General features: G+C 42.3%; 11 protein-coding genes across 11 annotated transcripts; 3 read left to right on the forward strand and 8 right to left on the reverse strand.

Moving 5' to 3' along the window:
- Positions 1-40: 40 nt before the first annotated feature.
- On the reverse strand, positions 41-1,601 carry IL334_005357 (uncharacterized protein; the record flags this gene model as incomplete). Its single annotated transcript, XM_062937070.1, has 7 exons — positions 41-333; positions 426-509; positions 603-716; positions 804-922; positions 1,009-1,086; positions 1,167-1,318; positions 1,401-1,601. The coding sequence occupies 7 exons, from the start codon at positions 1,599-1,601 to the stop codon at positions 41-43; spliced, it is 1,041 nt and encodes a 346-aa protein (XP_062793121.1).
- Positions 1,602-2,116: 515 nt separating this feature from the next.
- Positions 2,117-4,256, reverse strand: IL334_005358 (uncharacterized protein; the record flags this gene model as incomplete). Its single annotated transcript, XM_062937071.1, has 7 exons — positions 2,117-2,157; positions 2,211-2,244; positions 2,318-2,554; positions 2,616-2,731; positions 2,814-2,935; positions 3,030-3,416; positions 3,475-4,256. The coding sequence occupies 7 exons, from the start codon at positions 4,254-4,256 to the stop codon at positions 2,117-2,119; spliced, it is 1,719 nt and encodes a 572-aa protein (XP_062793122.1).
- An 858-nt stretch (positions 4,257-5,114) lies between these two features.
- Positions 5,115-11,173, forward strand: IL334_005359 (uncharacterized protein; the record flags this gene model as incomplete). The annotated part of the gene is made up of 3 exons (XM_062937072.1): positions 5,115-6,673; positions 6,728-7,761; positions 7,815-11,173. The coding sequence occupies 3 exons, from the start codon at positions 5,115-5,117 to the stop codon at positions 11,171-11,173; spliced, it is 5,952 nt and encodes a 1,983-aa protein (XP_062793123.1).
- Positions 11,174-11,584: 411 nt separating this feature from the next.
- IL334_005360 (uncharacterized protein) lies at positions 11,585-12,059 on the reverse strand (the record flags this gene model as incomplete). The annotated part of the gene is made up of 3 exons (XM_062937073.1): positions 11,585-11,767; positions 11,892-11,951; positions 12,042-12,059. The coding sequence occupies 3 exons, from the start codon at positions 12,057-12,059 to the stop codon at positions 11,585-11,587; spliced, it is 261 nt and encodes an 86-aa protein (XP_062793124.1).
- Positions 12,060-13,266: 1,207 nt separating this feature from the next.
- Positions 13,267-15,567, reverse strand: IL334_005361 (uncharacterized protein; the record flags this gene model as incomplete). The annotated part of the gene is made up of 9 exons (XM_062937074.1): positions 13,267-13,622; positions 13,698-13,883; positions 13,965-14,048; positions 14,127-14,191; positions 14,280-14,425; positions 14,496-14,553; positions 14,657-15,269; positions 15,346-15,366; positions 15,441-15,567. 9 exons carry the CDS (start codon positions 15,565-15,567, stop codon positions 13,267-13,269), a joined length of 1,656 nt encoding a protein of 551 aa, XP_062793125.1.
- Positions 15,568-16,522: 955 nt separating this feature from the next.
- Positions 16,523-17,290, forward strand: IL334_005362 (uncharacterized protein; the record flags this gene model as incomplete). The annotated part of the gene is made up of 3 exons (XM_062937075.1): positions 16,523-16,709; positions 16,850-17,103; positions 17,168-17,290. 3 exons carry the CDS (start codon positions 16,523-16,525, stop codon positions 17,288-17,290), a joined length of 564 nt encoding a protein of 187 aa, XP_062793126.1.
- A 178-nt stretch (positions 17,291-17,468) lies between these two features.
- IL334_005363 (uncharacterized protein) lies at positions 17,469-18,747 on the reverse strand (the record flags this gene model as incomplete). Its single annotated transcript, XM_062937076.1, has 7 exons — positions 17,469-17,581; positions 17,676-17,793; positions 17,856-17,874; positions 17,941-18,044; positions 18,130-18,276; positions 18,346-18,583; positions 18,707-18,747. The coding sequence occupies 7 exons, from the start codon at positions 18,745-18,747 to the stop codon at positions 17,469-17,471; spliced, it is 780 nt and encodes a 259-aa protein (XP_062793127.1).
- Positions 18,748-19,090: 343 nt separating this feature from the next.
- On the forward strand, positions 19,091-21,742 carry IL334_005364 (signal recognition particle protein SRP54; the record flags this gene model as incomplete). The annotated part of the gene is made up of 11 exons (XM_062937077.1): positions 19,091-19,168; positions 19,232-19,330; positions 19,405-19,476; positions 19,542-19,759; positions 19,824-19,918; positions 19,975-20,215; positions 20,275-20,409; positions 20,487-20,754; positions 20,866-21,117; positions 21,397-21,652; positions 21,705-21,742. 11 exons carry the CDS (start codon positions 19,091-19,093, stop codon positions 21,740-21,742), a joined length of 1,752 nt encoding a protein of 583 aa, XP_062793128.1.
- Positions 21,743-23,743: 2,001 nt separating this feature from the next.
- On the reverse strand, positions 23,744-24,449 carry IL334_005365 (uncharacterized protein; the record flags this gene model as incomplete). The annotated part of the gene is made up of 2 exons (XM_062937078.1): positions 23,744-23,983; positions 24,111-24,449. 2 exons carry the CDS (start codon positions 24,447-24,449, stop codon positions 23,744-23,746), a joined length of 579 nt encoding a protein of 192 aa, XP_062793129.1.
- A 1,218-nt stretch (positions 24,450-25,667) lies between these two features.
- IL334_005366 (uncharacterized protein) lies at positions 25,668-25,988 on the reverse strand (the record flags this gene model as incomplete). The annotated part of the gene is made up of 1 exon (XM_062937079.1): positions 25,668-25,988. The coding sequence occupies one exon, from the start codon at positions 25,986-25,988 to the stop codon at positions 25,668-25,670; it is 321 nt and encodes a 106-aa protein (XP_062793130.1).
- Positions 25,989-27,185: 1,197 nt separating this feature from the next.
- IL334_005367 (uncharacterized protein) lies at positions 27,186-27,930 on the reverse strand (the record flags this gene model as incomplete). The annotated part of the gene is made up of 3 exons (XM_062937080.1): positions 27,186-27,224; positions 27,298-27,510; positions 27,583-27,930. The coding sequence occupies 3 exons, from the start codon at positions 27,928-27,930 to the stop codon at positions 27,186-27,188; spliced, it is 600 nt and encodes a 199-aa protein (XP_062793131.1).
- Between the last annotated feature and the right edge of the window lie 24 nt (positions 27,931-27,954).

Genomic DNA, 27,954 nt, shown 5'->3' on the forward strand with positions numbered 1-27,954 from the left:
ATTTTCTACTTTATTCATTTGACTGTTTACAGTAATCAATCTATGGTTTTCCAAACCTTGCTCTTAGACCTTGAATAGTTTCAGTAGCAGAGTCTTCGAAAGATTTATATTTGATACCCAAAACTTTAGTTGACTTTTCGCTGTTGAATTTACTGAGATTTTTAGCTACTTCATCGTGAGTTCCTGGTTTACCAACTGGGACATTCTTGATTTCGGGGAATTTGGAATGAACGACATCGACTATTCCCTGGCCTGTCAAGTTACCTGCAGAAGTCAAAAATCTGTTTCCTGCAGCTTCGGGGACTTCCAATGCTCTGATGTGGGCGTTGGCGACTAGGCATTCGGAAAGAGCATCAATTTTCAGTATGAGACTCCTAAATGCGACTGATGTATACCACATCCAGGATCATGAACTTTCAGCTTACCATCTTTTACATCGACCCAACTTCCCATTGGTCCAGGTAAATCCGATTCACTCTTTTGTCCAGTAGACCATTTCCAAATATAAGCTATGAAGTTTTGATCACTCATCAGTTGTCTTCTCGTTCGATCTTGATTTGTCTGGCGCTTTCCGCGGATGGATCAAAATACGATTGACTTACCGACTGACGTGTTGAGTTTCTCAGGATCATCAACTTGATGAATGACTTCTCCCAACACGAGAGGAGGGTTGATAGCTGCTGCGTCCCAAGAAGGTTTTTCATCTTCAATAAATTCTGTAAATCACGAAGAGCAAAGCGGAAAGCGGAAAGCAGGATCAGCATCGCCACCATAGCAGAAGTGGCAGACTGAAGTGGACTTACTCCACAGAGCTTTCTCAGCAAGTGTTTTGGAAGCTTGATAAGCGTGTCCACCTGCGGATTCGAGACCTTTTTCCTCAACATGAGGAATAGAATCTTGGTTCCAATCATCTTCGGTGTATCTAACAGAAAGCAGTACAGTCAGCTTGTGAGTGCATATTGATGTGAAACAAAGTACGATGATATAGGAGTGAAATTGAATACTTACACTACAGGGGATTTACGAGAATCAGTACTCATCACAGCTGCAACTGAAGAGGTAATGACGACCCGTTTGACAGAAGGGCTAATATTGATCACAAGTATATAAGCGAAGTTCGTTATCAAGGATATCAGAGAGGATGATTAGATAAGAAGCAAACCTACTTGTTCTTCTGGATACTCTTCAAGATACCAGTAGTACCTTTTGTAGCTGGACCGATGAGTTCTTGAGGATCTTTGACTCCTTCAGTGTAGAAAGGAGAAGCTAAATGGGCAACTCCATCTACACCTTTTACAGCTTCGTCAAATACGCCGTCCTGATGAAGATCAAAGAAACCGCACTTAGCTGAGTTTTTCACTCAATGGGTTGAATAACTGGTCTGGACGCAACAAGCTTACTGTTGTGATATCCTCAACGATGGCATACTCGAATTCACCTAAACCTTGGAAGATCTTTTTCAAGTATTCACCCTTTGCTTCTGATCTCACAGTCCCTCTAACTCGATAACCTTGTTGGAGAAGCTGTTTGGCAGTGTGAGATGCAATGAAGCCTGATGCTCCAGTAACCAAGATGAAATCTCCTTTTGTAATGACGCCCATCTTAATTTGTCTATAGATACGATAAGTTTTTGAGGATTATAAGATATGCAGACTGATATGGGGTAGAGAAAAGATAATAAACAAGAAAAACGAAGTCCTTTCACTTCTGTCGAGATGCTCAATACTACGATGACATCGATGACAACATAGTTGCTCATATCGTAGAGCACACTCTTTTTTTGCTCACCACCCACTCCACAGATCAATTCAGTTGATTCATTTGCCGATATCATTCACTTAAATGAACCTGAATCTACAATCGGCTGCAAGCGGTGACGTGCCCATTGGTTATTCATATGAACCGGTCTACACCGATAAGCTGAACGGGCTTAAGCGCGTGCTGCAAGCCTTTGGAACATTAGCCGCATAAAGCGGAAAGGGAAGAAAAGGATACATGCGTGCATTAGCGTCGGCAATCCTGACAGAGAACATCCAACCGTCTGCAGAATCATTGATAATTGAGTAAAAACGGGCCTGCATAAAGCTAAACACCTCTATAAGTGCTATTCGTGAAATCACATAGTCTGTTTCCGATTCGTCTCATATGGTAAAAAAGCTAGATAACGTCATTTAGCATGATTCGATAGCAGCAGAGGTACGATTACTCACCAATCGCTAAAGTTGATAACCAAGCTCCGCCCGCCTGTAATTCAATCGTGTTCCGCATCAGCCTCCATCTTAATTGAGCATTGCTCCATGACGGGAGAAGGACTCACGGCTAACCACAAGACACCGGGAGAATCTGATCCGTGGTAAACTGTTCCTCCAGCTACGGGCGCAAGGATACTAGCAATCCTACCTAGAGTGGAAAGCATACCACAAGCTGAACCTCTAAAGGTAGCAGGGAAAGCTTCCGGTGTATAGGCATAAAGTAAAGCAGCATATAGTGATTGGAACCAGTACTCCATCGCGTTAAATCCGATATTACCAGCTCGACTGTCGACAAGTTGATACTATGATTCCACTAGTTAGATATCTCGCAAGAGGGCATCGCAATTGACTAGTGGGACGTACTAAAGCAAGGGCTATACCCATGAGAGCTGAAGATATCACCATCATCCACCTTCTACCAAATTGCGAGAATCCTGTGACCCAAGCTGCTGCTAGTGTGGCAGTCACTCCTGGCAAGTCTGATCATGAATTGCACATTAGCCTGAACCGTGTCGATTACAACATGGATTTGGTGAAAAGAAAACATGATGAATCACTTACATATCCACACGTATGATCGATAAACATCGGCGACACTTCCATTCGCGTCGATGCCTTTTGCTTTGAGGATGAGTGGTAAGAAGTAACCGGCAAGAGAGAACGACCAGAAAAGTGCCATATACCTGTTATCGTTCATTGTTGTCAGCAATCCAACGGACCCATACAGATGTGTCATCTTCACAGATAAAACACGTGGATTCCATGATCTGAACTCACGCTATAGCGAGACTGACAAACAGCCATATATACATTTTCTCCTTGAATAAGCCTTTCAGATGACCGAAAGCTTTCTTGAATCCACCTATGGCGACATTCTTTGCAAGGTCGACTGTATCGGTATGTGCTTGACCCCCTATCAAAGGTGCTTGGGAACCGTAATTGGGAATTTGTTGTTCCTCAAATTCCAATGCTCTGAAATCTTCAAGTGTCAAAGATGGCGGTGGTCTTCTGTTAAACTTTGCTATTGAATGGATAACGTCTAAAGCGTGGGCGTCGTGACCCTTCGATAAGAGGTATTTGGGCGATTCTCGGAATTTGAAAATTGCGAATCGTAATAAGAAAATGGAGAGTGTCAGAATTCCTATGACAAGAATGGTATATCGCCTGACATCGAAATATCAGTGCTGAATGGGTTTAAATTGAGAAAGTGGAAGAGACTCACCATCCCATATTGTTAGATCTGCTGCAACAAGGAGCCTCACTGATATTGCAGGATCTGAGAGAACTGTCGCAGGAGTATTTCGGTATGAGTCCAAATGCTATGACGGATGCGGTGACGGTTCCTATAGGTTGAAAGGTAGATAAAGCCGCCAGCAGATATCTGTTCTTGGTGGGAAGGAATTCGAGTGTGATAGTAGCGTCAATCGGAACATTTCCACCCACTCCTAGTCCTATCATGGCAGATAAGAAACAGATGAAACCGTAATTTGATGGAGCTGCAAAGATGAATCCGAATATAGTTGAAAGTAAACAAGTCAAATTGAAACACCATCTTCTTCCTACAATATCAACTAATAAACCCCAACCAAAAGCACCTACACATAAACCAGTGTTAAAAGCAGTTGATAAATCACCTATTTCTGAATCTGGTATACCTAACTCTTGTTGAATCGCTGAACCAACTAATCCAAATGCTTGTGCCCAACACAAATCTAAGAAATAACCTAATCCACATAAAGTGAATATACACCATTGATATCTACCCATTCCCATTTGATCTAATTCTCTATTTATCAACACTGACTTCTTTTCATACAGACTCAATTCAGCGAACGTCTTATCTCCAACGATCGATTCATCAGGTATCAAACTTGCTAATTCGTCCACCTTGGCTCTGATTTCCTGTCTACTCATATTGGAAGATGAGCTTCCGCCACTGACCATATCTTCTGCTGTCTCGACATTTCTCAGTTTTGAAGGTGCCAGAGGTTTCCTCTCTGACATTGCGAGAAGTGGTATATCGTCTGTACTACTTGTGATATCTTCAAACTCGTCGTCCTCGTCCTTGTCGCCCTCTTCGTCGTTTCCTTTATCGATAAGAGTGAAAGGTGGAACAGGTCGGATATATTCCAATGGGAGATTCTCTGGGAGAGCGAAGACTTCTTCAAAGATTGCTTGAAAGAACGACAGGTTGATGACTACCCCTCGAGGGTGTAAACAGATGATAGGCAAAAAAGGTATACTTGTATTTGGGGTCAAAAGTATTCAATCAGGTGAAAAGTAATACTGGATATTTCATATATGAATACGGGTCGTGACTAACCTTTCTTATTTTGAATACTCAGAGTAAACAAGTTTAGGAAATATTTAGTCCAGACGCAATTACGGTCTTCATGAGACACAGAAAAGGTACAAGTTCCCATTTTGAATTACATTCGTCATGCATTTGCTATAAACAGAAAGTTTCACCTTTGTCTATCTCCCGTCTAGCTCCTGTTTACATGAACTTTCCTGTCTCTTTCGTAATAGCAAGAAGATGTAAGCACACGGTTGCACTTTGGGAGAAAGAAGAAGATCTCGTAAACAAAAGGCAGGAACCAATTCTCCCAACCAAAACGTCATATGCAAAAGGGCTCAATCGGGGAAACATGACCAAGGAGATGAAACTCAATCTCCGCCTTTTCCACGTGACTCCTTATTCACTTTTGATTGTTTGACATGCACGCGACGGGCTAAATTCCACATCGCGCTCCCGACCACTTTCAAGTAGAGAAAAGCTTCGAAGCGGCCTAATCAAGACTTGTAATCTGTGCAATGATCCCTAACAAGAGCTTCATGAAGGAACAGCGATAACGCTTCAAAATGTTGGAAGCGACCGTTCTGGGATCAGCTTCGACTCCTGGCCAATTGCTATACTCTCGGAGCGATGCCGGACCAAGTAGAGAGCCGTTGAGCAGGTTCCACTCCTTCTTCCAAGATCAACATCAACATGAGTCTCACAGACCATTAGGGAGAACTTTGCAGTCTATCGAGAATGATGATGATGGGACAAACGATGAGTGCTCGGAAGAGGAACTTGTATGGTACGGGAAATCAGTAGTATGGAGTCGAGGAAATGAAGTATATAGAAGATATACTTATGAACAAGAAAAGGAGGATGTATCAAAAGCCGTATTCGTTTGGTTCAAATCCGGTGATCAAAATACACAATCTTATCACAATAAAGGAAAACAACCTATCAACAAACCCAACTCTCTGGATGGTACTTTCGGTCCGTTCCATACATCTCAACATGAAAATTGGGGTATACCTAGATTATCTCCTTCATCTGGATCAAATCGACCTCGACTAGAGCGAACATTACTTGTTTTTCTTCAAACTCGAGCCCATGTCTATTTCTTTTCTGGTGAAGATGCTCTGATCAATCTGCCATTCGTCATTGATGATGCTTGGCCGATATCAGGAGGCGGTGTAATGGTTCAACGAGCGTTAGAGAAGCGAGAGTTGAGGAAATTGGGTCAAGACAAGATAAGTTCAGGAAGTGTATTGAGAGGTATGATGGATCAAACTTCAATGACAATTTTAGATGATTTGATAGATCTAGAAGATGATAACGCACCTCCAGCTCCAAGATTGTACACTCTTGGTAATCCTTTTGATGAGTTTAGGATGGTAACGGAAGGGAAAGTCGAAGATGGTTATGGTGAAAAACAAGGAAGAATAATATCTCAAATTCATTCCATCAGCTGCTCTTCATCTATCTTACATATTTCTCCGGGTCCATATCCCTTCATCATTGTCTATGATTGTCAATCAAATGAAATCGTGTTTTACCGCCAGACTAAAATTCCGGATCTACCTGATCTACCTGATCAACCAGTTCTCCCCTTCAACCCGCGTACTGCGAAACCCGAAGATATCCTTCGTCCACCTGAACCCCCGATACCTCAGGTTCCACCTCGTCCAGGACGACCCTCACTCCATCGCAACATGTCCTCATTTGGACCCACGACAGATAGGCGACTATCCGGAATTTCAGATCCACTTGATCGCACTCAGCGTAGAGCTCCTCGAATGTCTCGTGGATTAGCTCAAGAGCCTCCCATACCTACCGATGATCTCCAAGCTGCTCTGGATCCCATACCTTCCATTCCTCCCGCCACTACAACAAAAAGAAAAAGTAGAGGTATGTCCGTTCTGTCCACCGTCACAAGTGTGCAGGATGCGCATAGAAGGACATCAGGCTCCAATACATCATTCATGATTCATGACTTACACGACAAGCAGGGCAAGATGGGTTTACAAGCTGTTGCAGATCTAGATCTCAGGGAAACAACTATGATGATGGGTCTCGAAAGGGATGAAGTAGGAAAGAGGAGTGATATCGTACTGAGCAGAATATGGTCTTGGAAAGTTCCCAAGTAAGTCTATCTTTTGTTTCAATCGTTAACACCCTTCCGCTAACTTTGATGCAGTGCGGTGGAAGTAGAGGACATCTCAGTATTTCTTAGTGACGACCATTCTCCATCTTCGGTCACAATCAATATACATGTCATCCACTCACAGCACGGTTCTCGGCTTTATCGTTTCGACGCTCGACTACGCTCAACGCATTATCCTGATTACGCTATCACACCTGCATCCGTCATAGATTGCCTATCTGCAATTCCCGTCATCAGTACACGTCATAGGATCCGTGACATCTTGATCTTATCACCCACTGGATCCTTATCGCTGCTCACCAGTGGTGGCAGACCGATCGCATTTAAAATTCCGTCCGATACTACAGAAGGGCACGAAGACGTCACCAGAAAACTAGCGGCGAGCTTGAGAGTCGCCAGCGAAGGGAGACACGGTCGAATGAACACGGAAAGGAAGATTGTCAAGCTTATTGACGCTATTGGACCCAGATTCACTGTCATTTTTGAAGACGGAGAATCAGTTCGAGTTTCAGCAGATCTCCTCATCAAGCATCAATTGACAAAGCAGTGCATAGAAGCTTTATCCTGCGTTCTTCCCGCCCAAGAATTCTTCTACTTTAAGAGAGAATTCTTGGCTACGTTACAAACACTACCTAATTCACTTCGAAACGCAAGACCTGAGACTTGGAAAGTATTCGCAAATACCGTCCGAAATATGTTACAAATCGATGTCGAACCGCCGGCGAAGACGCCGTTCGAAGCGGTTTTGACAAACGGTCAATCATCTTCGGATCCAATCGCTCGTCGCTTGGCTCAGCGGTTATGTCAACAACGTTCAACTTCTTCTCATCTGACCGGAGCTCAGCTTATATGCGGCGAAACACTGCGAACATCAGACGCTGCCCCTGTCTTACTCGCATTACATCTTGTAGCTCAAGATCTGCGTCTTGTTTCCACTCGCAGTAGTGAGATCGAAGATCTCGTCAAGTTGATTTCGGATCTGGCAAGTGAAATTGGCAGAGGGGACTGGAAAGACTACTGGTTCAGAATTCTACCTCTAGAGATGACGCATATAAAGTCTACTCAAGGTGAGCTACGCGAATTCTTTCGGTGTACGGTATTTGAGCTGACCGTTGTTCAGAAGTCAAATATGATACCAGTCTTTTGGATCGATTCGATGCACCTCCCGATATCCTTACATATCTGTCTCGTCAACTGGTGACTCGCACCAAACCTTTCCCATCCTTCTCATCCCTACCGCTATTATTCAATCAAATATCGGAGTTAGGTCTTGTCAATCCATGCCGACAGACCGAACTCTTAACCTCCATCTACTCCTATTTCTCAGCTGATGAAACCATTTCTACGAAAGCGGCAAGAATTGTGAGATACATCGTACAGGCGGGACTGGATGACAAATGGATCTCTGATTTGCCCTACGGAATTGCCTTGCCCATCTGGGAAATGATACGGGTTTGTCAGTATAACCCACCTAGAAATTGGAACGCGAGGATGTACGAGATGGTTGGAAGATGGGATCTAGGTATCAGGGCGATTGGAGGTGAAACAAAGAACATAAGAGATGACTCAACGCTCGATCTTGGACCAGAACGGATTCCAACCATCAAAGAGCTCATGTGCTCTGATGAGGAGACGACGAATAAGAAGAAATCTCATCAGCCTACACTGCCGCATGTTCGATTTGGATCGGATCGACGTGTACAAGAAGTCGAGCGGATCATGCAAACTACCAGGGTCAGGACACTCTCGATCCAAGATCCGAAAGGCGCATCAGAAGCGGATATTGTGAGGTATCACCAAACTGTTGTCAACACCATTGCCAATAGGACTTTATCTATTCCTGTCGGGCAAGGAATGTTCGAGTTCGGAACTCGATCAACCAATATTACTGATATCTGGAACATCCCTCTGATCGAGCTGTCCGTCAAAGTCGGTCCCGGTAAACCATTACTCAAAGCTGAAATTGTATCTGACAGCGCAGAATGGCCATGCTTCCATAACGGTGTCGCGGCAGGTTTAGCTATTTCACCGGAATGTAAAGGAATCGATAGTTCTTGGATCGTTTTCAACAGACCTAACGTCCTTAATGCGGAACATGGTGGTTTCCTTCTCGGTCTAGGTCTGACAGGTCATCTCAAGTCTCTAACGACATACCACGCGTATCCACTCATGGAACCAAGACATGATTTCACGTCTGTTGGTTTACTATTAGGTCTGGCGTGTTCTTATGCTGGAAGTGAGGATCTCTTGGTCACCAAGGTCCTCTCCCTACACACGCACGCACTCCTACCTATGGGTTCAATGGAATTGAATGCTTCACCGATAATCCAATCTTCAGCTCTCGTGGGTCTTGGTCTGGTCTATGCTGGGAGTAAGAACCTACGTATGGCGGAAGTAGCCCTCAATGAGGTTGGTAGAAAAGAAATGGTCAACGTGGACGGATTTGCGGACTATCAGGAATCGTATTCATTTTCCGCTGCTATGGCATTTGGACTGATCATGCTTGGTCGAGGAGGAAAGACTACCTCGGAAGTAGATCGTAGAATGCTTACACAACTCAGAAGGTGTATCATCGGTGATATCTCGGTTACTCAGGCGTCAAAGAACCGAAATACCGCTTCGAATATCGACAATAACCTTACCGGTCCAGGAGCGACTCTCGCTTTGGGTCTCATGTATCTCAAGACTGGTAGAAAGGACATTGCTGATATGATCTCAATCCCCCAAACCACGTTTGATCTCGATCAAGTACGACCCGACCTACTTCTCCTCCGGATATTCGCAAGATCATTGATTCTGTGGGATGAAATCACTCCTACTATGGGATGGATCGAGGATCAGCTTCCATCATTCATACGATCCGCGAATAAAGGCCATAAAAGAAATAACAATATGGAGTTGGCTACTGAATTGGCATATCTCAACATTGTTTCAGGAGCGTGTTTTGCTATTGGTATCAAATATGCTGGAACCGCAACAGAACTCGCACATAACAATCTCATGACTTTCTTCGGGGTTTTATCAAGGGCTGCTACTGGACAAAGCATGACTTACGAAGGAAGAATAAGACGCACAGCTGCTAGACAAGGATTGAATGTGGTCACTTTAGCTTTGGCGATGGTGATGTCTGGTACAGGGGAATTGAGTGTATTGAGAAGATTAAGAGTATCGCATGGACAAGAAGGTGCAGGTGTGACATACGGCAGTCATATGGCCATGCATATGGCATTGGGGATGTTGTTCTTAGGAAGAGGTCATTATACACTCGGTAATTCAAACTTGGCAATAGCGGTAATGAGTATATCATTCTTCCCAAGATTCCTAAATTCACCAGGTGATAACAAATCTTACCCTCAAGCCTTTAGACATTTATGGGCATTGGCGGTTGAACCTCGATGTTTAATTGCGAAAGATATAGATACGTTGGAAACTGTCTATTTACCTGTCAAACTTCGATTGAAAGAAAATACCATCATACGTCAACAGAGTTTGATTTCACCCACCTTGATATCACCTTTCGAAAACATAGTGTCAATAGAAGTTGATTCACCTAGATATTGGCCTATAACTTATGATTTATCAAACACGAATTCTCAAGATAAGTGGAATTTGATTAAGACTAGGACTATTTACGTTAAAAGAAAATTAGGCTTCTTAGATTACAATTCAGATCCGAAAGGAAATAGAAGTATTTTCGTCAGAGCAGGTTCGATGACTGGAATTGATCTACATTATGATTTAATATCACATTCTTCACCTCCCACAATCAATTCCTTGGAAGCTCAGAATCTGATCAAAGCTCATTCAGGTCAATCGAATTTAATCTCCTTGTCAAAGTTGTTCAATCATCATTCAAATCAATTAGATGAATTCATAAGGACAATATCATTGGAATGTCTTTCATTAGATAAACCACATTTAATATCGATCTATTTATCAATGTTCATGACTTTGAAGAAAGATGGTTCGATAGAAGATTTGAATCAACTTGGGTTTATGAAATCGTTTTATTCGGATATATACGACAAAACGTTTGCAAGTTCAGGATCAGGATCAGGATCAGGATCATCAAGTAATGCGGAAAAACGTTTCGCGTTGATACGGCCCAGTTTCGTCTCCTCATTATTGAGATCACTTACGTCCACATCTTCCGAAAATGAAGAGTCAATCATCGCAAGCTATCTGACCGAGGACTCAACACCCTCTTCTGAGGAAATTGGGAACAAAGATGGGAAAAGTCTGTCAAGATGGATACTGAAAAATCGTGTTCCTCCTCTTCCATTGCTGCAACTTATGAGGAACAAAGTGCGACAAAGTGCGATCGACCGCGATGTTCTGGAGCTGAAGATTAGAGACGTCGCGGAGGTATATAGGAGGCGGATCGAGGGTGGATACGATGAAGATCAGGGGATCAACTTGGGTCAAGGAGGATGGAAGGTGGAGAGTGTAAGACAGGCAATCAAACTATGGACCGAGTAGAAGCGGGGGAGGGGCCCGAGGGGTCCAGGGAAGAAGGCAGTTAAAGATAATTAAGGACATGGGGCAAGGGGGAGCGAAGAGGGAGAGAAGAAGGGGAAGGGGGTGGAGAGAGAAGGATTGATCGTAATCCTCCTTCAAGTGATCACACGAAACATAATGACTAATGTAGTAAAACGTGAAATTCATGCATGATCATAATGACATATCTACAAGATGTGATGCTACAATACGGTGAAGTACAATGATCAAATAATCGCTTTCCAAGAGACAAACACGCATACAATAACCTCTTTCAAAGATCCAACTTCTTACGTGCAAACCAAACCGTCGTTCGACGCAAACACATTCCTACTTTCTCAACGATACATATATCACCAAATCGTCTTCGCCCTACAAGGTAGTGGGGATAATTCAATAGATAGCATGCCCATCGGAAGTGGTATGTGCTTTGATGACGGTTGAAGTCAAAGGTTTGTTTGGAGCTTCAGCCATACATTCCGAACAATGATAATCGTAAATATGATTTTTGAGATTCAAGATTGTGAATGATGATTTATTGGATTTTACGCAACCTGGACATGCGAATGGGAGGCACTGCAAAATGAGTTACATGTCAGCAGCTGCATTGTCGATACAGTGAATATGTTGGGAACGCGATTTTGGTTCAGGTGGCAAATGATGAATGAATGAATGAATGAGAATATAGATCGAGACTCACGTTGACATGACAGTGGACTTCGTTGGCAGCAGGGGTAGAAGCGAGAGGTCCGTGACAAAGCTATAAATGATTGATACGTAGATTAGTCTAAAAATTCTATGTAATACTGAAAGTTGAGGTAGTCTATGACATGGGATTTAGTAAACTCACTTTACAAGAAGGAGACATTGTTATTGGAGTTAAATTTATCTGAGGGCTTAATAGCGTCAAGCTAAGAGGTATAATCAAGTTTGAAAAGAAAAAAAGTAATCTGTTTAATTTATTGCTAGAACTGTTGAATACCAAATAATGGGAATGGGAAGAAAATGAGACGTGAGTTGACCTGTCCAAGAAGGGTTTTATATACCATTATAATTGTACTGCTCAGATGGTGGTTTGGCTTGATGTCGATGAGACAGTTTGACCTCGGACCGTCCTTTCAGCAAATTAACCCGGCTCCGCCTTGACAAAGTATAATGGTACGAGTACATAACACATAATACACTGAACCGATCATATCGGATTGATTTACAATGATGAAAGGGTCATCACCTGGTCCATTGTAACGCTCAGTGATCGTAACTGATATGATACAAAGTAGGAAGTATCAGATTGAAATCAAATTCATGTTGAAGCTCGTCTGGCCATCAAAGGTTGAAAAGAGAGGATAGAGAGTGAGTGGGGAAGGAGGGTCAAAGGGTGGGATTGATGCTCGGACCAAAGGAACTGGCTGTGTATAGTGTATCACATAAATAACACGATCAGGGTAAATTACAGTCCGGACTAAGTATACAAAACATCCTTTCTTTACGGTTATCCTTCATCGTACTATACAGAGTGAGAACCAGGTACCATCACCATATACTAGAGTGGGGGGGAAGATGTACGTTTTATGTGGAACATTGATGCGTGATGATCGGAATATCCAAACAGAGCTGACCTTTCATACACTCGCTCAGCTGATGTAGCCTGCATGCTTTTACGAGCGATGATACATATGATGAATAACCGGAATCATGATGGGCATAGAAGAGAACAGGATGATCGACTATTGATTGTACTACAGTATCATCAAGCCACCGCCACCCGTTTCTCATGGGCGATTGAGCTGTGATAGACAAGTGAAAGCACATTACATCCTTTCCCCGGCAGCGGTCTGGTATGATCAATTAAACGTGGAAGTCCCTTCTTATTTAGAAGAGATCGCATTAACAGTCACAGGACACAGGTCTTGCTTCCGATGCTGATGTTGGGAATTTAATGCATAGTGATATGATACAAACAAATATGGTGTCACCGGTGTACTTGATTCTCGATACAGCACACAGCTTCTCCCGAAGTTTCACTGGAGAACTCTGAAAAGGTCCAACCACATAATCAGATCCTCTTTCGTTGTCTATTCCACCTTCCGCTTCTTGGCTTTATCTTTTTGAGCTGCTTTCTTCCGTTTATTCCTTTCCAATTGAGCTTGAGTCTTCTCTTTGTTCATTTCAACCTCTATCTCTTCTATGCCTTTCACAACTTCTACCTTGCTTTCTAATGCTGAAATCGAATCCGATTCACCTTGTTCCCCGCCTTGGTCATCTTCAGTTTCGTCTCTGTCACGTTTATTGGATTTCGACTTTATCGTACTGGATTTGCTACTGGCATTGGATTTAACGGATAAACCTGATGGATCTCTTATGAAACATGATACGAAAAACCCATTCGTCTTGTCTTCTGGTAAACAACGAATGACACCTTGTGCCAGGTCTGTTGATAGTCAAAAAAGGATATCAGCTGGATTAGTCATTTCTCGAGAATCACTGATTGGATTGTGGAGCATACCTTTATCACCTCCCATCTCTTCCTCCCTCCCTCTCCTTTCCCATGAAGGTATAACTTGATCCCTAGGTGCCAATTTCCATCCTCGTTCTTTGGCGATCTTCGATTGTAAAGCAGACATCACAACTCTTTCATCTTCTTCGGGATGAATGGAGCATGTTGAATAGACTATCCTTTTCACTGACGTGACTATGAGAGATTGGTCAGCCTGCCTTCTGAACAAGCTTGGTTGTAGAGGAAAGGATGATCAAGAAGAGAAAAACAACTTACACTTGAAAGCGTGTAAGATCATTTGCAGTTGGAAAGAAGCCAATTTCTCCAATCGTTCACTTTTCGAATCCGATTCTTCGGCTTCTAATAGACACATTCAATCGAGCTTGTTTAGCTTACCCGAAAAATGGTAGATGGTAGATCGAAGCAGGAGACACTCACCATTTTCAACCAAATAGTCTAAACGGTTTACGATTCCAGATCCAGAACAACTTGGGTCTAACAATCTATTCCAAGGTCAGGTCAAGTCATCATCAGCTTTGAAAGCGAGAACTCATCAAATGTATCATCACAGCAGGTTGAAGATATACTCACATCCTGGTGACTTTACTATACACCTCGTTGTTGGGATCAGACTCCAAGAAATCGGCTCTTTGAGCTTTGACATTTCTACAATGAGCTTTCTCGAGCATCCGAATCAAGGTGTTATATCGGTTGGGCGACCGTTCAAAAGCGTGTAACTAAGTTGTCGAAGATTTACAACTCAACTGAAAATAGAGGGAATATATTATAATGAATTGCGAGACTCACCTTTCCTCGATTTGACATCATGGCTGATACGTAACTCGTTTTGTTACCTGGAGCAGCGCTATAAAAGGTCATCAGCACTCAATGCATTCTGAAGAGCATCTCTGAATGGATAAACCCCTTTAGTGCCAGCAATTTGCGATGCAATCGCTGTTCTGACTCACGTAGCATCGATACATTCGCCTTCATTCGCTTCCCACCCTTCCATCAACACTTTAGCGGGCATACAACTTGCTTTATCTTGTAAGATGATTCCACCTTTTTCATACCATTCATCTTTTAACCACCAATTCGTATTTCCTTGAAACGTCAATAACACATCCTTCAAATGTATATCCAAGAAGTAATTCTTCGGTGGAATTGGATATATAGGTTGATCTAATTTTTCGTATCCTAACTTGTGTAAATGTTGAAATAGATCTTTCAATTTCTTTCCAGAGTTAGGATTATATCTTATATATCTTATAATTTCGATCGGACTATCTCCAGAAGGATTATTGGATCTTGCGAGATCTTCTTTTCGTGATTTGCCAAGTTTGATTTGTATCTTGACTAATTCAGCTTTCAATCTCGCTTGATGTTTCAATACAGCTGGCTTGGGTGGCCATAGATCTGATGCTTCGATCTTGTTTTTAGTGGAGAATAACAGATCGTGTAAGAGGACTAGAAGAAGCGATTGAGATGAAGGTGCTGATCTAGGTACTTTTCGAGGAAACGTAAGTTTTTCAAGGGAAAGTAGGGGTACCGTAGTGAGAAGTTGAAGAAGTACAGGTTTGTCTAGTGATGAACTAGTATGTTAGTTGACGAAGATCATTCTCGTTATATAGGTTGTTGAGTAATAGATAAGACGTACATTTCAATGTCTCAATCACCACTTAGACGACAAGATAAATACAGTCAGCTCATGCTTGGAAGTCCTTGTGATAACGTTGCAATCAATGTACTCACAAGCCAAGATCCGTTTACCTTCTCCAGGAGTAGATTTTATACCTGAAGCAGCTAAAGACCCTTTGACGGAACCTTGATTTTTGTCCAAGTGATCGAGAGCCAGAGCAGCTGATTTATAAAAATTCATATTGGAACAGCTGAACTTGAAACGGAAAGTGCCGGCTCGATACTATCTATGCAATAAAATAGGAACCACAGATGCTTCTCGTTGTAGCTGAATAAGTGGAATTGAATATACATGAGCATTTGTGGAAAGATCTAACACGAATTAAACTATGGAATAGGCGTACAAGCTTCTTGATACGCAAATACCCAAATCTTATCTAATATAACCTTTCTCGCTATTTGATATTTGAAGAGTGAATCGTTTATCTAATATGGCTGTATAATCAGCTCATACGTTCCCTCTGATTATACAATACAGTACGAATACGAGGAATGGAGAGTTCAGGAAGTATGGATAAGGTTGTCTAAACATTAATTTGTTTCTGATAATGTAGATAAGATATTTGATCATCATTACGAAGAGCGATGGTGGGAGTTTCATGAGAGTATATACTGAGAATATGTCTGGATGATATTGAAAAGGTACTCACATACTGACTGGATTCCAGTAGTGCGCAAGTTATGAAATTATGGATTGCAACGGACTAAACAGACAGATGAATTAAAGATGAATAGAGAGAAGGAAAAGAAACGAATGATAGAAATTCAACGACCCAGAATGAAATTGCAAAAATATCACAACTTTTTTTGGACTGGAATGACTCGTTACGTAAACAAATATGAAACGCGTCTTTGCGAGTCTGTGCGAGAAAGTCAAGGATGAAGTAACAACAACAACAACAACAATCAAACTGCTCAATCAGAGTCATCAGCTATTATATCGAAATCTATCAAGCGTGTGCGCTCAAGTCGTCTAGAAATTACCTTTAAGTCTTACTCTAAAGTTCTTAAGCGCCTCTGTGCTTCAAAAGTGGAAAGAGAGTAGAACAAGTGTAAAACATGGTAAATTTACAGGACATCCTGCTTTCCCGGAAGATGCTTGCTCACCTCGTCTCTTTTGATAGTCAAAGTCAGCCATGCTAGGTCGAGGACTTCCGCCTGGAGCTCAAAGCTCACAAGGACGCAGAGAACCCTCCGGAGGAGCGTTTACGATGTTCACGCCTCAGCAAGTCAAACAGTTCAAAGAGGCTTTCACTATGATTGATCAGGATGGCGATGGTAGGGTGTCGGAAGGTGATTTGAAATTGATGCTGAGCAATCTCGGTAAGTCATTGTTCACTCCGTCACACCAATTCTATTCGTCCATTACAAATGTCACGGAAATGACATGTGATGACACCTCTCCATTACGAGCTTTTTGTCGTTTTCGAGAGAATTCCTAATTTCAACTGATATTGAAACAGGCCAAACTCCAACACCTCAACTACTTTCTTCCCTTCTCACTTCAAGACCAGGAAACGTGAAAGGTTCAGCATCGGAAGGAATCAACTTCACTCAATTTTTAAGTATGATGGGTGAACACTTGATTCAATTGGATAACGAACAAGAATTGGTTGATGCTTTCGCATGTTTCGATGAAGGAGATAAAGGTTTTGTGGACGTCAAAGAAGTGAGGAAATGGTTGGGCGAGATGGGAGATAGGATGTCTGAGGAGGAAGTGAGTTTTATGAACGATTGGGTCATTTTTATTCCAAGAGTCCGCTAATATTTCTGAGGATCAGATCGAAAGACTGTTCTCCGGCCCATTCACAGATCGTCAAGGTCGTTTCAACTATCTCGAATTCGCAAAAGTACTTCGAGTGAATGATGGTGAACAAGAGAGAGAGGATAAATTATCCACTTGAAGGTATTTGTCCCTCCAATTCATGTATAATTACCATCTCTTTACTTTATACAAAATGTCTTCAATCTTGTCCTCGGTGATAAAGTGTATACTATGTAATATCACATCTGTTGTAATGCATGATGTCTATAGAAGCACCTTTCAGATTTGATCACGACTCCAAGATCAGGTGAGAAGCACTATTGTATTATGATCATCCAAGCAAATACGAAAAAGAATAAACACATCGGATAAACAGCCAAGAAAGTTCGAGTTTCAGGAAGTCGTGTACCCGTGAAGAAATTCATTGATGCTAAAGGAAACAGTCAGCAGGACGCCATGGTAGACAGTGGAGTCTCGAATATTGATGAAGCTGATATGGTTTGGAGATGCGTATCATCACTCACCCCAAACGGACCATGCCCAACATCCTAAACTGACTGGTATTCTGACAAACAGAGTATGTACGAGTAGAGATATTATTGAGGCTAAAAGAATGGGAGCGAGGGCATATCCTAGTACACACTATACACGATGTAAGCACACTTCCGCCGAGAGGAGATCAAGTAATTGAATCAATGACTCACGAGACTTTGAAAGAACGATCTGTAAAGTAAGCAAGTTGATCAGCTAAGCTTCTGTCGGCATCCGTACTGGCTGTCTCCAACTTACACTTTCCCACCTAGCAGTTTCGAATTTATCGTAACTACAACTGAACCGATAGTCACCAGAGATATAACCAAGGAGAAGACCTGCATGGATTGTTCTTGTGGTGCCTATAATCAACATGAGCATACATCAGTCATTGTAGATTCTTCATACAGTCAAAACAGACAGGATGAAGGCAAAGTAATCACTTACATCGATGGAGAGGATGATAGCTAAAGTCAGACAGATCACCAATGGACCCCATAAGTCCCAATCTCTCAGTAGTTGATTATTCCCACTGCCTTTTGGCGGATAAAGAACTTGAAGCAACTTCGCATAAATCGAGTTTAGATCTCTCATCTGAACACATTAGCATATTTGAGATTAGCTTGATCGACTACGAACGTGCGAGGGACAAGGAAGACTCACGATGGTTGTAGAGACTGGTTCATCTAGAGTTGATTCACCCGTATACCTGGTTTCAGTCTTCACCCCACCCCATCCTCTCTCTGTACGAGGCTGTGAGGTTTGTCCTATACGACCGGATACGCCTGAAGGATTCGAAGGTCCAGCTTGAGGTTGAGGAGATATAGGTGGCTGGGAGGAAGATCCAACTGGATTCGGATGGGAGAAAGAGAGAGCTTCGAGATCCTCATCGTCTGCTTGACTGAAATGTTACCATCAGTTTCAACTTTTATTGTGAACTCAAGCCTCGGTGGGTGATTCCGTAAAGACGGTGAAAGCGGGATAGGCAGTAGAGAGAATCCTTTTATAAGATTTTATTACGTACATGATCTGATGAGAAGGGGTACCTATCCTGTCGTAGGACATCTTGGCTTCCGTCTACGATTGTATTTGGCTATGCTATTAGTGACACAATGATACAGATACGACCTTGAGATATAACAACACGATATGACGATGTTTTGAACACATTCAACGCGACCAACTCCATAACATACCGCGGAGGATAATAGGCGTCTGCGAACGATCGGGATACTCAGCCCCGCATAGGCACAGATCTACAGCAATATCAGCATTCGTGCGCCTATCTTGTGATGTTGCTGTCCGGCCCAAATGTGGTCTCGAATAAACCGAATGTTATCGTCTTTTGCCATCCATTTCTTTTGTAATTTCACATAAGCCTCGTAAATCAACTAAAGGTCTCGCCAACATGGTCTTAGCAGATTTAGGAGCAAGGCTGCATGGTGCCTTGAATCAACTATCAAGAGCTTCTGTGGTGGATGATCGAGTAAGCGCTTTCCGCGGTCCAAGCAGATCACATTCTGACACCAATGCTAACATCAATACTTAGGTAATCGATGCTTTACTCAAAGAACTATGTGCGGCCTTACTAGAGGCAGATGTCAATGTGAAGCTGGTATCGCAACTGCGGACGAAAGTGAAAGCTAAAGTCAGTCAGCTTCCCTTTGGCTCTGTCCCATACACAATTAAGTTGACATGAAGCGGTTTTTGCTATATCTGTAGGTAAAGAAGAGTTTGGAGGAAGCTGAGAAAGCAGGTGGAAGAGAAGCAAATAAGAAGAATGTGGTTCAAAAGGTTAGCTTGATGTCTCGCAACCGCCAGGATGTGGAAATAAGCTGACGATATGGTAACGATGACAGGCAGTATTTGACGAATTAGTAGCCTTGGTGGATCCTGGTGTGGAACCTTATAAACCTGTAAAAGGAAAAACAAATGTTTTGATGGCTGTTGGTATACAGGGTGCGGGAAAGACTACGACATGTACGAAATTGGCCGTACATTACGCTAGAAGAGGAATGAAGACAGGTCTTGTATGTGCAGATACCTTCAGAGCTGGTGCTTTTGATCAACTGAAACAGTTAGTATTTCAGCTCATTTATACACGGCTATGGAAAATCGCTAACATCAGAATGCTCTCTTAGAAATGCTACAAAAGCCAAAATTCCCTTCTATGGTAGTTATACAGAAACAGATCCCGTTGCTATAGCTTCTTTAGGTGTGGAGAAGTTCAGAAAAGGTAACTCGTCAAATCAATTCTTCGCTAGGATAATCAGCTAATTGACATGGTTGTAGAACGATTCGACGTTATCATTGTCGATACCTCGGGTCGACATAAGCAAGAATCAGAATTATTTGAAGAGATGGTAGCTATTTCAGAAGCTGTAAAACCGGATATGACCATCATGGTTTTGGACGCTTCAATAGGTCAAGCTGCAGAAGGACAAAGTAGAGCATTTAAAGACAGTGCAGATTTCGGTGCTATCATAGTGACGAAACTAGATGGTCACGCTAAAGGTGGTGGTGCCATTTCTGCGTAAGTCAATTCGCTATTCTTCGATTAGCCTTTGCATTGCATTGACAAGATTGATGTAGTGTTGCGGTAACAAAAACTCCTATAATATTCCTTGGTACTGGAGAGCATTTACATGATCTGGAAAAATTTGCACCGCAACCTTTTGTTTCTAAATTATTGGGTATGGGAGATGTACAAGGATTAGTAGAGCATATGTGAGTTTATCTCATCCTTCCTTGCACTACGAAGGAAATTTCGTTTGCTGATACGGTGAGGTTACTGGATGAAACAGGCAAGACATGGCAAGAGCCAATCCAGATAGACAAAAGGACTTAGCTAAGAAGTTAGAACAAGGTAAATTCACAATCAGAGATTGGAAAGATCAATTATCGAATATAATGTCAATGGGATCATTATCAAAAATCGCTTCAATGATACCTGGTATGCCAGCTGGAATGATGGATGGCGGTGAAGAAGAAGCTGGTGCGAAATTGAAGAGAATGATTTACATAACGGATGCTATGAGAACCGATGAATTGGATTCCGATGGTTTGATCTTTGTAAGTTGGTTGTTTCGTACATTTCCCTCTTTCTCTAATCACCTCTCCCCCCTTCCCCCAGTGCGATCACCTGAATATGCCCGAGACTTGAAGCTGACCAGTAGTATTCAGGTGAGCTTCGATAAAGCTGGTAATCCTATAGGCCTCAATCGGCGAGCGAAGCGTGTGGCTAGAGGAAGTGGAACAAGTGTGAGAGAAGTCGAGGAGTTATTGGCCCAAGCTAGGATGATGGCCGGCATGGCTAAACAAGCGGGCGGCGCAAATGGATGGATGTCAGCTATGCAGAAAATGCAAGCTGCCGCAGGAGGTAAACCTCTAGGACCCAACGGTCAGCCTAGTCCTGCGCAAATCGAAGCCATGAGAGTGAGTAGACCTTCGTTTTCGGTGACTGTGAATGTGTTTCCTCATCTCTATCACATCACTGCTCCCTGCCCACTCACCTTATCTTCGATCCTCCTTTTCCTTCCGTGCCTACACCCTCCCCGTCCCCTTCGCTCCGGCCTCCTCTCAGTTTATCTTTCCGCTTCCTTCCATTTTTCCGCCTCCTCTTCCTTCCAATCTCACTTCCTTACTGCTTCCCCGCTCGTCTCCTCCCCCCTACTTTTGCACGCATGCTTTAGCTGACTGAACTCCCTGTTGCAGAAAGCAATGCCTCCAGAGCTCATGAAAAAGATCCGTGCTGCTGGACCTCAAGGTGCTCAGAAGATGATGCAAGATATGATGGGAGGCATTGGCGGTGCAGGAGGACCCGGAGGAATGGACATGGGCTCAATGATGCGGAGCATGATGGGCGGAGGAGGCGGAGGTGGGGGCGGAATGCCTGATATGAGTCAGATGGGCGAAATGATGAAGAGTATGGGAATGGGCGGTGGAGGTGGCGGTGGCGGTGGAATGCCAGGTTAGTCAAATTCGATTACCCGATTGCACTAGCTAATCACATGATGATTAAGATATGAGTCAACTTATGAAGATGATGGGACGAGGTTAATATTAGATCTTGAATCATTATGAATGGGTACAGCATATCCTCCTGATTGGTTTTGCTCGCCTTGGAATTTGGGTAGTAGTACTGCGACACCAGCTCACAACAGGTAAAGACATATCTCCATATAGTAGCATTCCTCATTGTGATAATTATCTTGCAATATGTACAAAATATCAAGATGCAGGTTTTATGAGCATATGTGATGGCATTTCCTGGAAGGGTGTAGTGTGTGTTTGGAGCTTAGATTATTCATGTGTGTCTCGGGTATGAGTGAAGTGTCACTTCACCTGTCCGCTTATAATGTACGGACCTTACGATCTCACTATCAGGCCCACGATGATTATCGCCTCTTACATGCTGAAAAGGGCTATTGACTGGGCTTCAGCCAGCTTCACCGTTGAGTCCTGAATTGGCTGAGATCCCGCTTTTCTTCAGAAGACCCGGGAAAGTAGAGACTATAGATATCTCAGATCCAGTGATAAGAACTAGAATGGATGTGGTCCAAGCTTGGGCAAGTAGTCTACCACCTACTACCAAGCTCAACCATACCAAGGTCAACCCCTCATACGCCTACGTAGTTCATGATTTAGACAAAATAGTCCACTTCAATATGCACGTAGTGGGATGCAGATGAGAAGACGGAAATCTAGTGAGGACTTTGATTCGAATCATCTTCCCCGAACAAATCACAAGCTGATTATACATGTATGTGAAACGATCGTAGATCCACCGGAAAGTTATTGTGAAACTGTGGCAAAACTCATTGTACCGATGCCTGTTATTGTAATGATTCGTCGAGTTTCGTGAGGATTGCTTTCACGGGATGGCGAGCGCTGCGACGGTCCAAGAGATTGCTTATCAAGGTACCTGACTCGTAACATCGGTGCGAAATATATGCCTATGAAATTGCTGATCTTGGATATGTGCTGTATTGTATTGTAGTGGCAACAGATACTGGGTAGATACGATTGCTCTGCTTATCCGAACGTGCTTGATTATGCATCTGCTGGTACTGTGATCGAGCAAGTCGATTGTTACTGACAATTTATTTTTACAGGCAAAACTCATGGATTCATAGATGGAATTCAAGAGGCAATTAACGCCTTAGTAACATTTGAAAAAGCAGGGGATCTCACCGACGACAGGGCAACATGGCAAGTTGCATATTTCGACAGAGTATCCAGTATAAATATTTCATCGTATTAACCGCCATCCTAGATAATGATAATCTTGATGAGGTACAGCTCGAAGCAGAATATTCTCCCACCCACCTACTTGAAATCCATTAGAAATAAGAAATGAGTGAATTCGAATCCGATGAACCAGCGGTACTATCTGTGGACATGGTTTTGAAATCGAATCAATTGGTCAGAGGTAGTCAGCCGATTTGGCATTGAAGTGTATACAGTGCCAGTACATCGTTTTTCGCATCCCTCCTCAACAGTGCGAGTACCGCAGTCTCATACTGCATTGACAATATCTCCACGCGATCAAGTGCATGTTTTTGCCCTGCATATCAATTCATCCGTGACCAAGGGCAAACTGGATGTCACACGCGCATCAGGAGAAATTCAAGTCATCCTCTATTCTCCTTTGGCTGTCATGCTTGCAATATCAACTATCCAATTGTATGAACTATTTCTATTGATGTCTAATATATAAATCAATCTCAGAACTACACTTGTATCGCTATTACGTGTCAAGCAGGAAATGCATGCTCCTGTCTTTCTTCAATGGTTGCAACGCCACCGATAGGGTGCAGTATTACTATACGCGGGCATGTGCTGACCATATGTAGTTATAGCGGTCACAACGATGCATATCCCTCGATCATTCGCCCCATCACTGACCGTATTACAGTCATCTCTTCAACATACAATCTTCATGTAACCAGAAGGCAATTTGGGTCATTCTTCCTTATACTTGATCAATCTTCTACAGTCGCAAAAAACGAAAAGCATCAGCTTCGCTACTGTACGAGTACCAAAGAGAGTGAAACAGAAGCTATAGTGATAGTAAATTCACAAAGTAATTGTCAAGCCACTCTCGACTAAATTCAGGTTCCTCTGCATCTCCACATCCATCTTCTTTGACACAACCATCTCCGCCACAAACTACATTGACGATCTTGATCATTTCTTCTGTGGTCTCCTCACCCAAGCTATTGATAAATGGAGGGGTCGTGAGTAATTCCATGGAATGAGCTGTAGGAGAGGTATTGGATTTCAGGTGTTGAGCGTAGCACTACAACAATCACAATGTAATGTATCAGTCGATCAACCGTTTCAACTCAGACACCTCAGTGCAGAATCCACGAGTATGATAAACTTGGATCTCTTGGCAGAAGGAAAAAAGGGGGGAGATCACTAACAGTCATACGATAAAGAATATCTTTATCTTCCAATTTATCGATATCAGCTTTTTCATCATATATTAACCAGTAAAATGGCCCGGCTTGCTTCCATCGATCCTCTGTAGTCTCTACAGGATCGAATTTGAACTGATGAGTGGTACTTTTAGATCCATCACCGAAAAAAGTATCCTCTTCTTTATTGCCATTAATGTATTTGGTATGAGCTGGAAATTGTACATCAACTTTAATTTGAGCTTGTTCTAGTGATGCAACATCTTCAACTACGTTGAGTAAAGTGGGTGAAGCAGATGTTAATACTGTCAAAGTAGTCAAAATCGCCAAGTATTTAGTAAACATTTCGTCCGGTCTTGATCTGTCTAGATACTGCAGGATATAAATTTCTGGAGCAGCGAATATAATTGTTGAGAACTGTTAGTACACGACTTCAATAGATATTGACAATTCGAGAAAGCAAAATTGAGTCGAAAGATTCCTCGCCTGAATGAGGAACAGACAACGGAAGTTATCTTGCCAATTTGACGGTTTTATACACTTTAGACAATCTCGATATGTTCCGTTCGTATCATCACGCCCCATTCGAAACAGTTACATACCATTCATACATCCCTCCTTGATGATCAACAGCAATTCATGCAAATCCTCTCCGCGTCTTCCCGTGTATCAGACTGGTTGGGCTCACTCACGTACAGTGAGATTAAAGGAGTGCGGCAATTGGTAACGGTTTCCCCTGATATATTCGATCGCATGTCATATCGAGACGGAGGGGATTGGTCCTAAATGGATTGTATAATGAAAAGATCTTCCTCAGACAAAGAGCATGACCTGTATCTTCCCCTTCATGTTGATTGTAGCCGGACAATCATATTCTTCGTGCCGGTATCAGTGACAAAGTTGGCTATGTTAAGGAATCACTTGCCTCATAATTTGCATACCACCGAAACATGCTCATAGGATAGACAAATGTCACATAAGAACGCAGACTGCTCAGACTTGATGTGGTAATCAGAAAAGCAAATTACAATCCTGTACTTCCTGTCATCATATAAATCCACATGTGACTGCATACTATAATGACTCATTGTCTCGTCCAAAATTCTACTCGAATCGTCACGTCGGCAATGGATGTCAGTGACTCTTATAGGCCGTGTATCGCGTTGGAATCATTCCGGCGCCTATGCCGTATGGAATATGGTCAGTAGGAGGCATGGAAGACTGGAGATTCACGAAATGTCTAGCTTGACTCACGTAGTACTTAACAAGGTAAGCTTCGTCAAATTGAGGAATTTGTTCTTCACCACATCCGCCATCCTTGACACAATCCCCAGCACAGCTTGCCCTAATACTTTGAACAAGTACTTTGTCTTTCTGTTCCTCTATATCGTGGACATATGGAGGCGTAGTGTTCAAGTCAAATTGATATAACTTGTCATCACTGACTGTCAAGTGTTGTACGGAGCACTGGAGGGATTGGAAGTATCATAACAAACGAGTTAGTGATAACAAGGGGTTATACGATAAGAGGAAAATAAAGAGAACTTACATTCATATTGTAACTTAGAGAATATCAGTATCTTGTAATTTCTCGAGATTGGCTTTTTTGTCATAAAGTACCCAATTAAACCAATACGAATCCCATTCTCCAAGAGGTGCATTAACATCGGAGGTGAAATGGAAACTCTTAATAGAGGTATTTCCATCACCGAAAAAGGTATCGTTAGGATTCATCTGATTAATGAATTTAGAGTATGGTGAGAATCTGACGTTGACTGAAACTAAATGGTTTGATGGACCAGCTCCATCTTTGCTACTATCGGTTGGTGAAGCAGAAATCAGTACTGTCAAAGTAGTTAAAATTGCAAAGTACTTGGCGAACATCTTATCCTATCTAATCGAAGGAGAATACACTGAGTAATCGAGTACGAACACTGAAGATATAGTGCAAGCGTCGAAATTGAAGATAAATGAAGAGTGAAAGCGTGAGTAAATCAATTGCGATAAAAGGAACGATACAATAGGCTGAAATGCGAAATAACAATTGAGCTACTATATAAAATTATAAATTTGAATGCGAAAGATCTGCTGACACACAGAGAGCGTGGCTGATTACCATTCCCTTCAAGCTTTTTATACGATATTGGAATGGCCATTAAGTATGATCAACTACCAACGATATGTCTTGAGATTTATCGATGATCAGCATCGTGTGACAGCCTCCTGTCAACTAGGTTCAAAGGAGTGGCGATATTACATGCAATCACCCCTAATTCATCTTAAACAAGTATGTCGCCAAGGGGAAAGTGATCAGGACCTCTATGGAGTGGACAATTGGTAAACTGTTAAAACAGATTTCCTAGCAACACCGTTGTCCTGTCTCGGGTTACGGAATTCACAAAATAGTTCAGTGATTCTGGCGCAGTAGGTACAATGGTTGTCGATAACTATCACGCAAATTCAAGAATCAATGTTGACAACGAACTGAACAGATTTCAAGGAAGAATGAATCGATAAAAGCAAACAAAGTCAAACAAGCTATCATGTGGCCGAGGACAAGATAGCGGAAATCCATTACGACATTTGACCTTCTTAAACGATTCTGAAAGAGGCGATATTGTTCTGTTTGTGACTCCCCGTGCGATTTCGAAACAAGTTCTACCGTTCATATATACACCTTTTATGCACAGCTCTGTTCATGAGCAAAACCTCGTTAGTCATACTTGATAAAGTGCATGACCTTTGTTCTCCCTATAATATAAATAGAACAAATACACGATCATCCTTTTTTATGCCAAACCTTAAAGCCACAATCGCACCCATGAGAAAGCAAAAGTGTCTTGATGATCGCAAGCCACATAGAGCTTGCTCGTAGGCTTGATTCATGGGTCAAAGCAACGAAACATAAGGATTCAGCATACTCAGAATTGATCTGGTATCTCAGAGAAATCAATCTATGACCCTATACAGTACATCTCTTCTTGATACAGTATAGACATACACGTAATCAATACTGTAAAAGCTCAATCTCTTCCCCGTAAATTTGTATTAAATTTCAACTTTCTTCCTCAAAATGGCTCATCAAATATTACAAGCTGTGAATAAATCTAATGTCGGTTTCTGAAATGATATACAATCAAAGTCAATACGAGGCAGAGACCATGTGGTTTTAGAACAATTCCGCTTCACTCACGTAGTAGTCAGTAAGATAATCTTCCGTAAATTGAGGAATCTGTTCATCACCGCATCCGCCTTCTTTGATACATCCTCCTGTACAAGCCACCCTGATACTCTCAAAGAGTTCTAGGTCCGTCTCTCCCTGCATGCTATGGACATAAGGAGGAGTGGTGTTCAAGTCAAATTGATGGAATTTACCTACATCGTTTTTCAAATGTTTGACAGCGCACTATAACCGAGATAATTTCGGTCAGTACATGTACAAGGTAAATACTGTAGAAAGGGGATGTTCAGAACTAACAGTCATATGGTAGAGGATATCAGTACCTTGCAAATTTTCGACATTAGCCTTTGTATCATAGAGTATCCAAAAGAATTCTTGAGATTCCCATTCTTCAAAACCTGCGTTTGGATCAGATGTAAAATGAAAAGCCTTGGCCTTGGCTCCTGTACCTAGAAAGGTATCGTTGAGGTCATCCTTATCGACAAATTTACTGTAACGTGGGAACCTGACATGAACTGCGACTTCATTCGCTGGTGGAGGTGGACGTCCCTTCCCATCTTTCCTGATCACGGTCGGTGAAGCGGAGATGAGTACTGTCAAAGTAGTAGTCAAAATCGCAAAGTACTTGGCGAACATCTTGAGCATGTAGCATCGAATGTATTGGAAGAT

The sequence above is a fragment of the Kwoniella shivajii genome, chromosome 7, assembly GCF_035658355.1.
Source record: "Kwoniella shivajii chromosome 7, complete sequence".
Lineage (NCBI taxonomy): Eukaryota > Fungi > Basidiomycota > Tremellomycetes > Tremellales > Cryptococcaceae > Kwoniella > Kwoniella shivajii.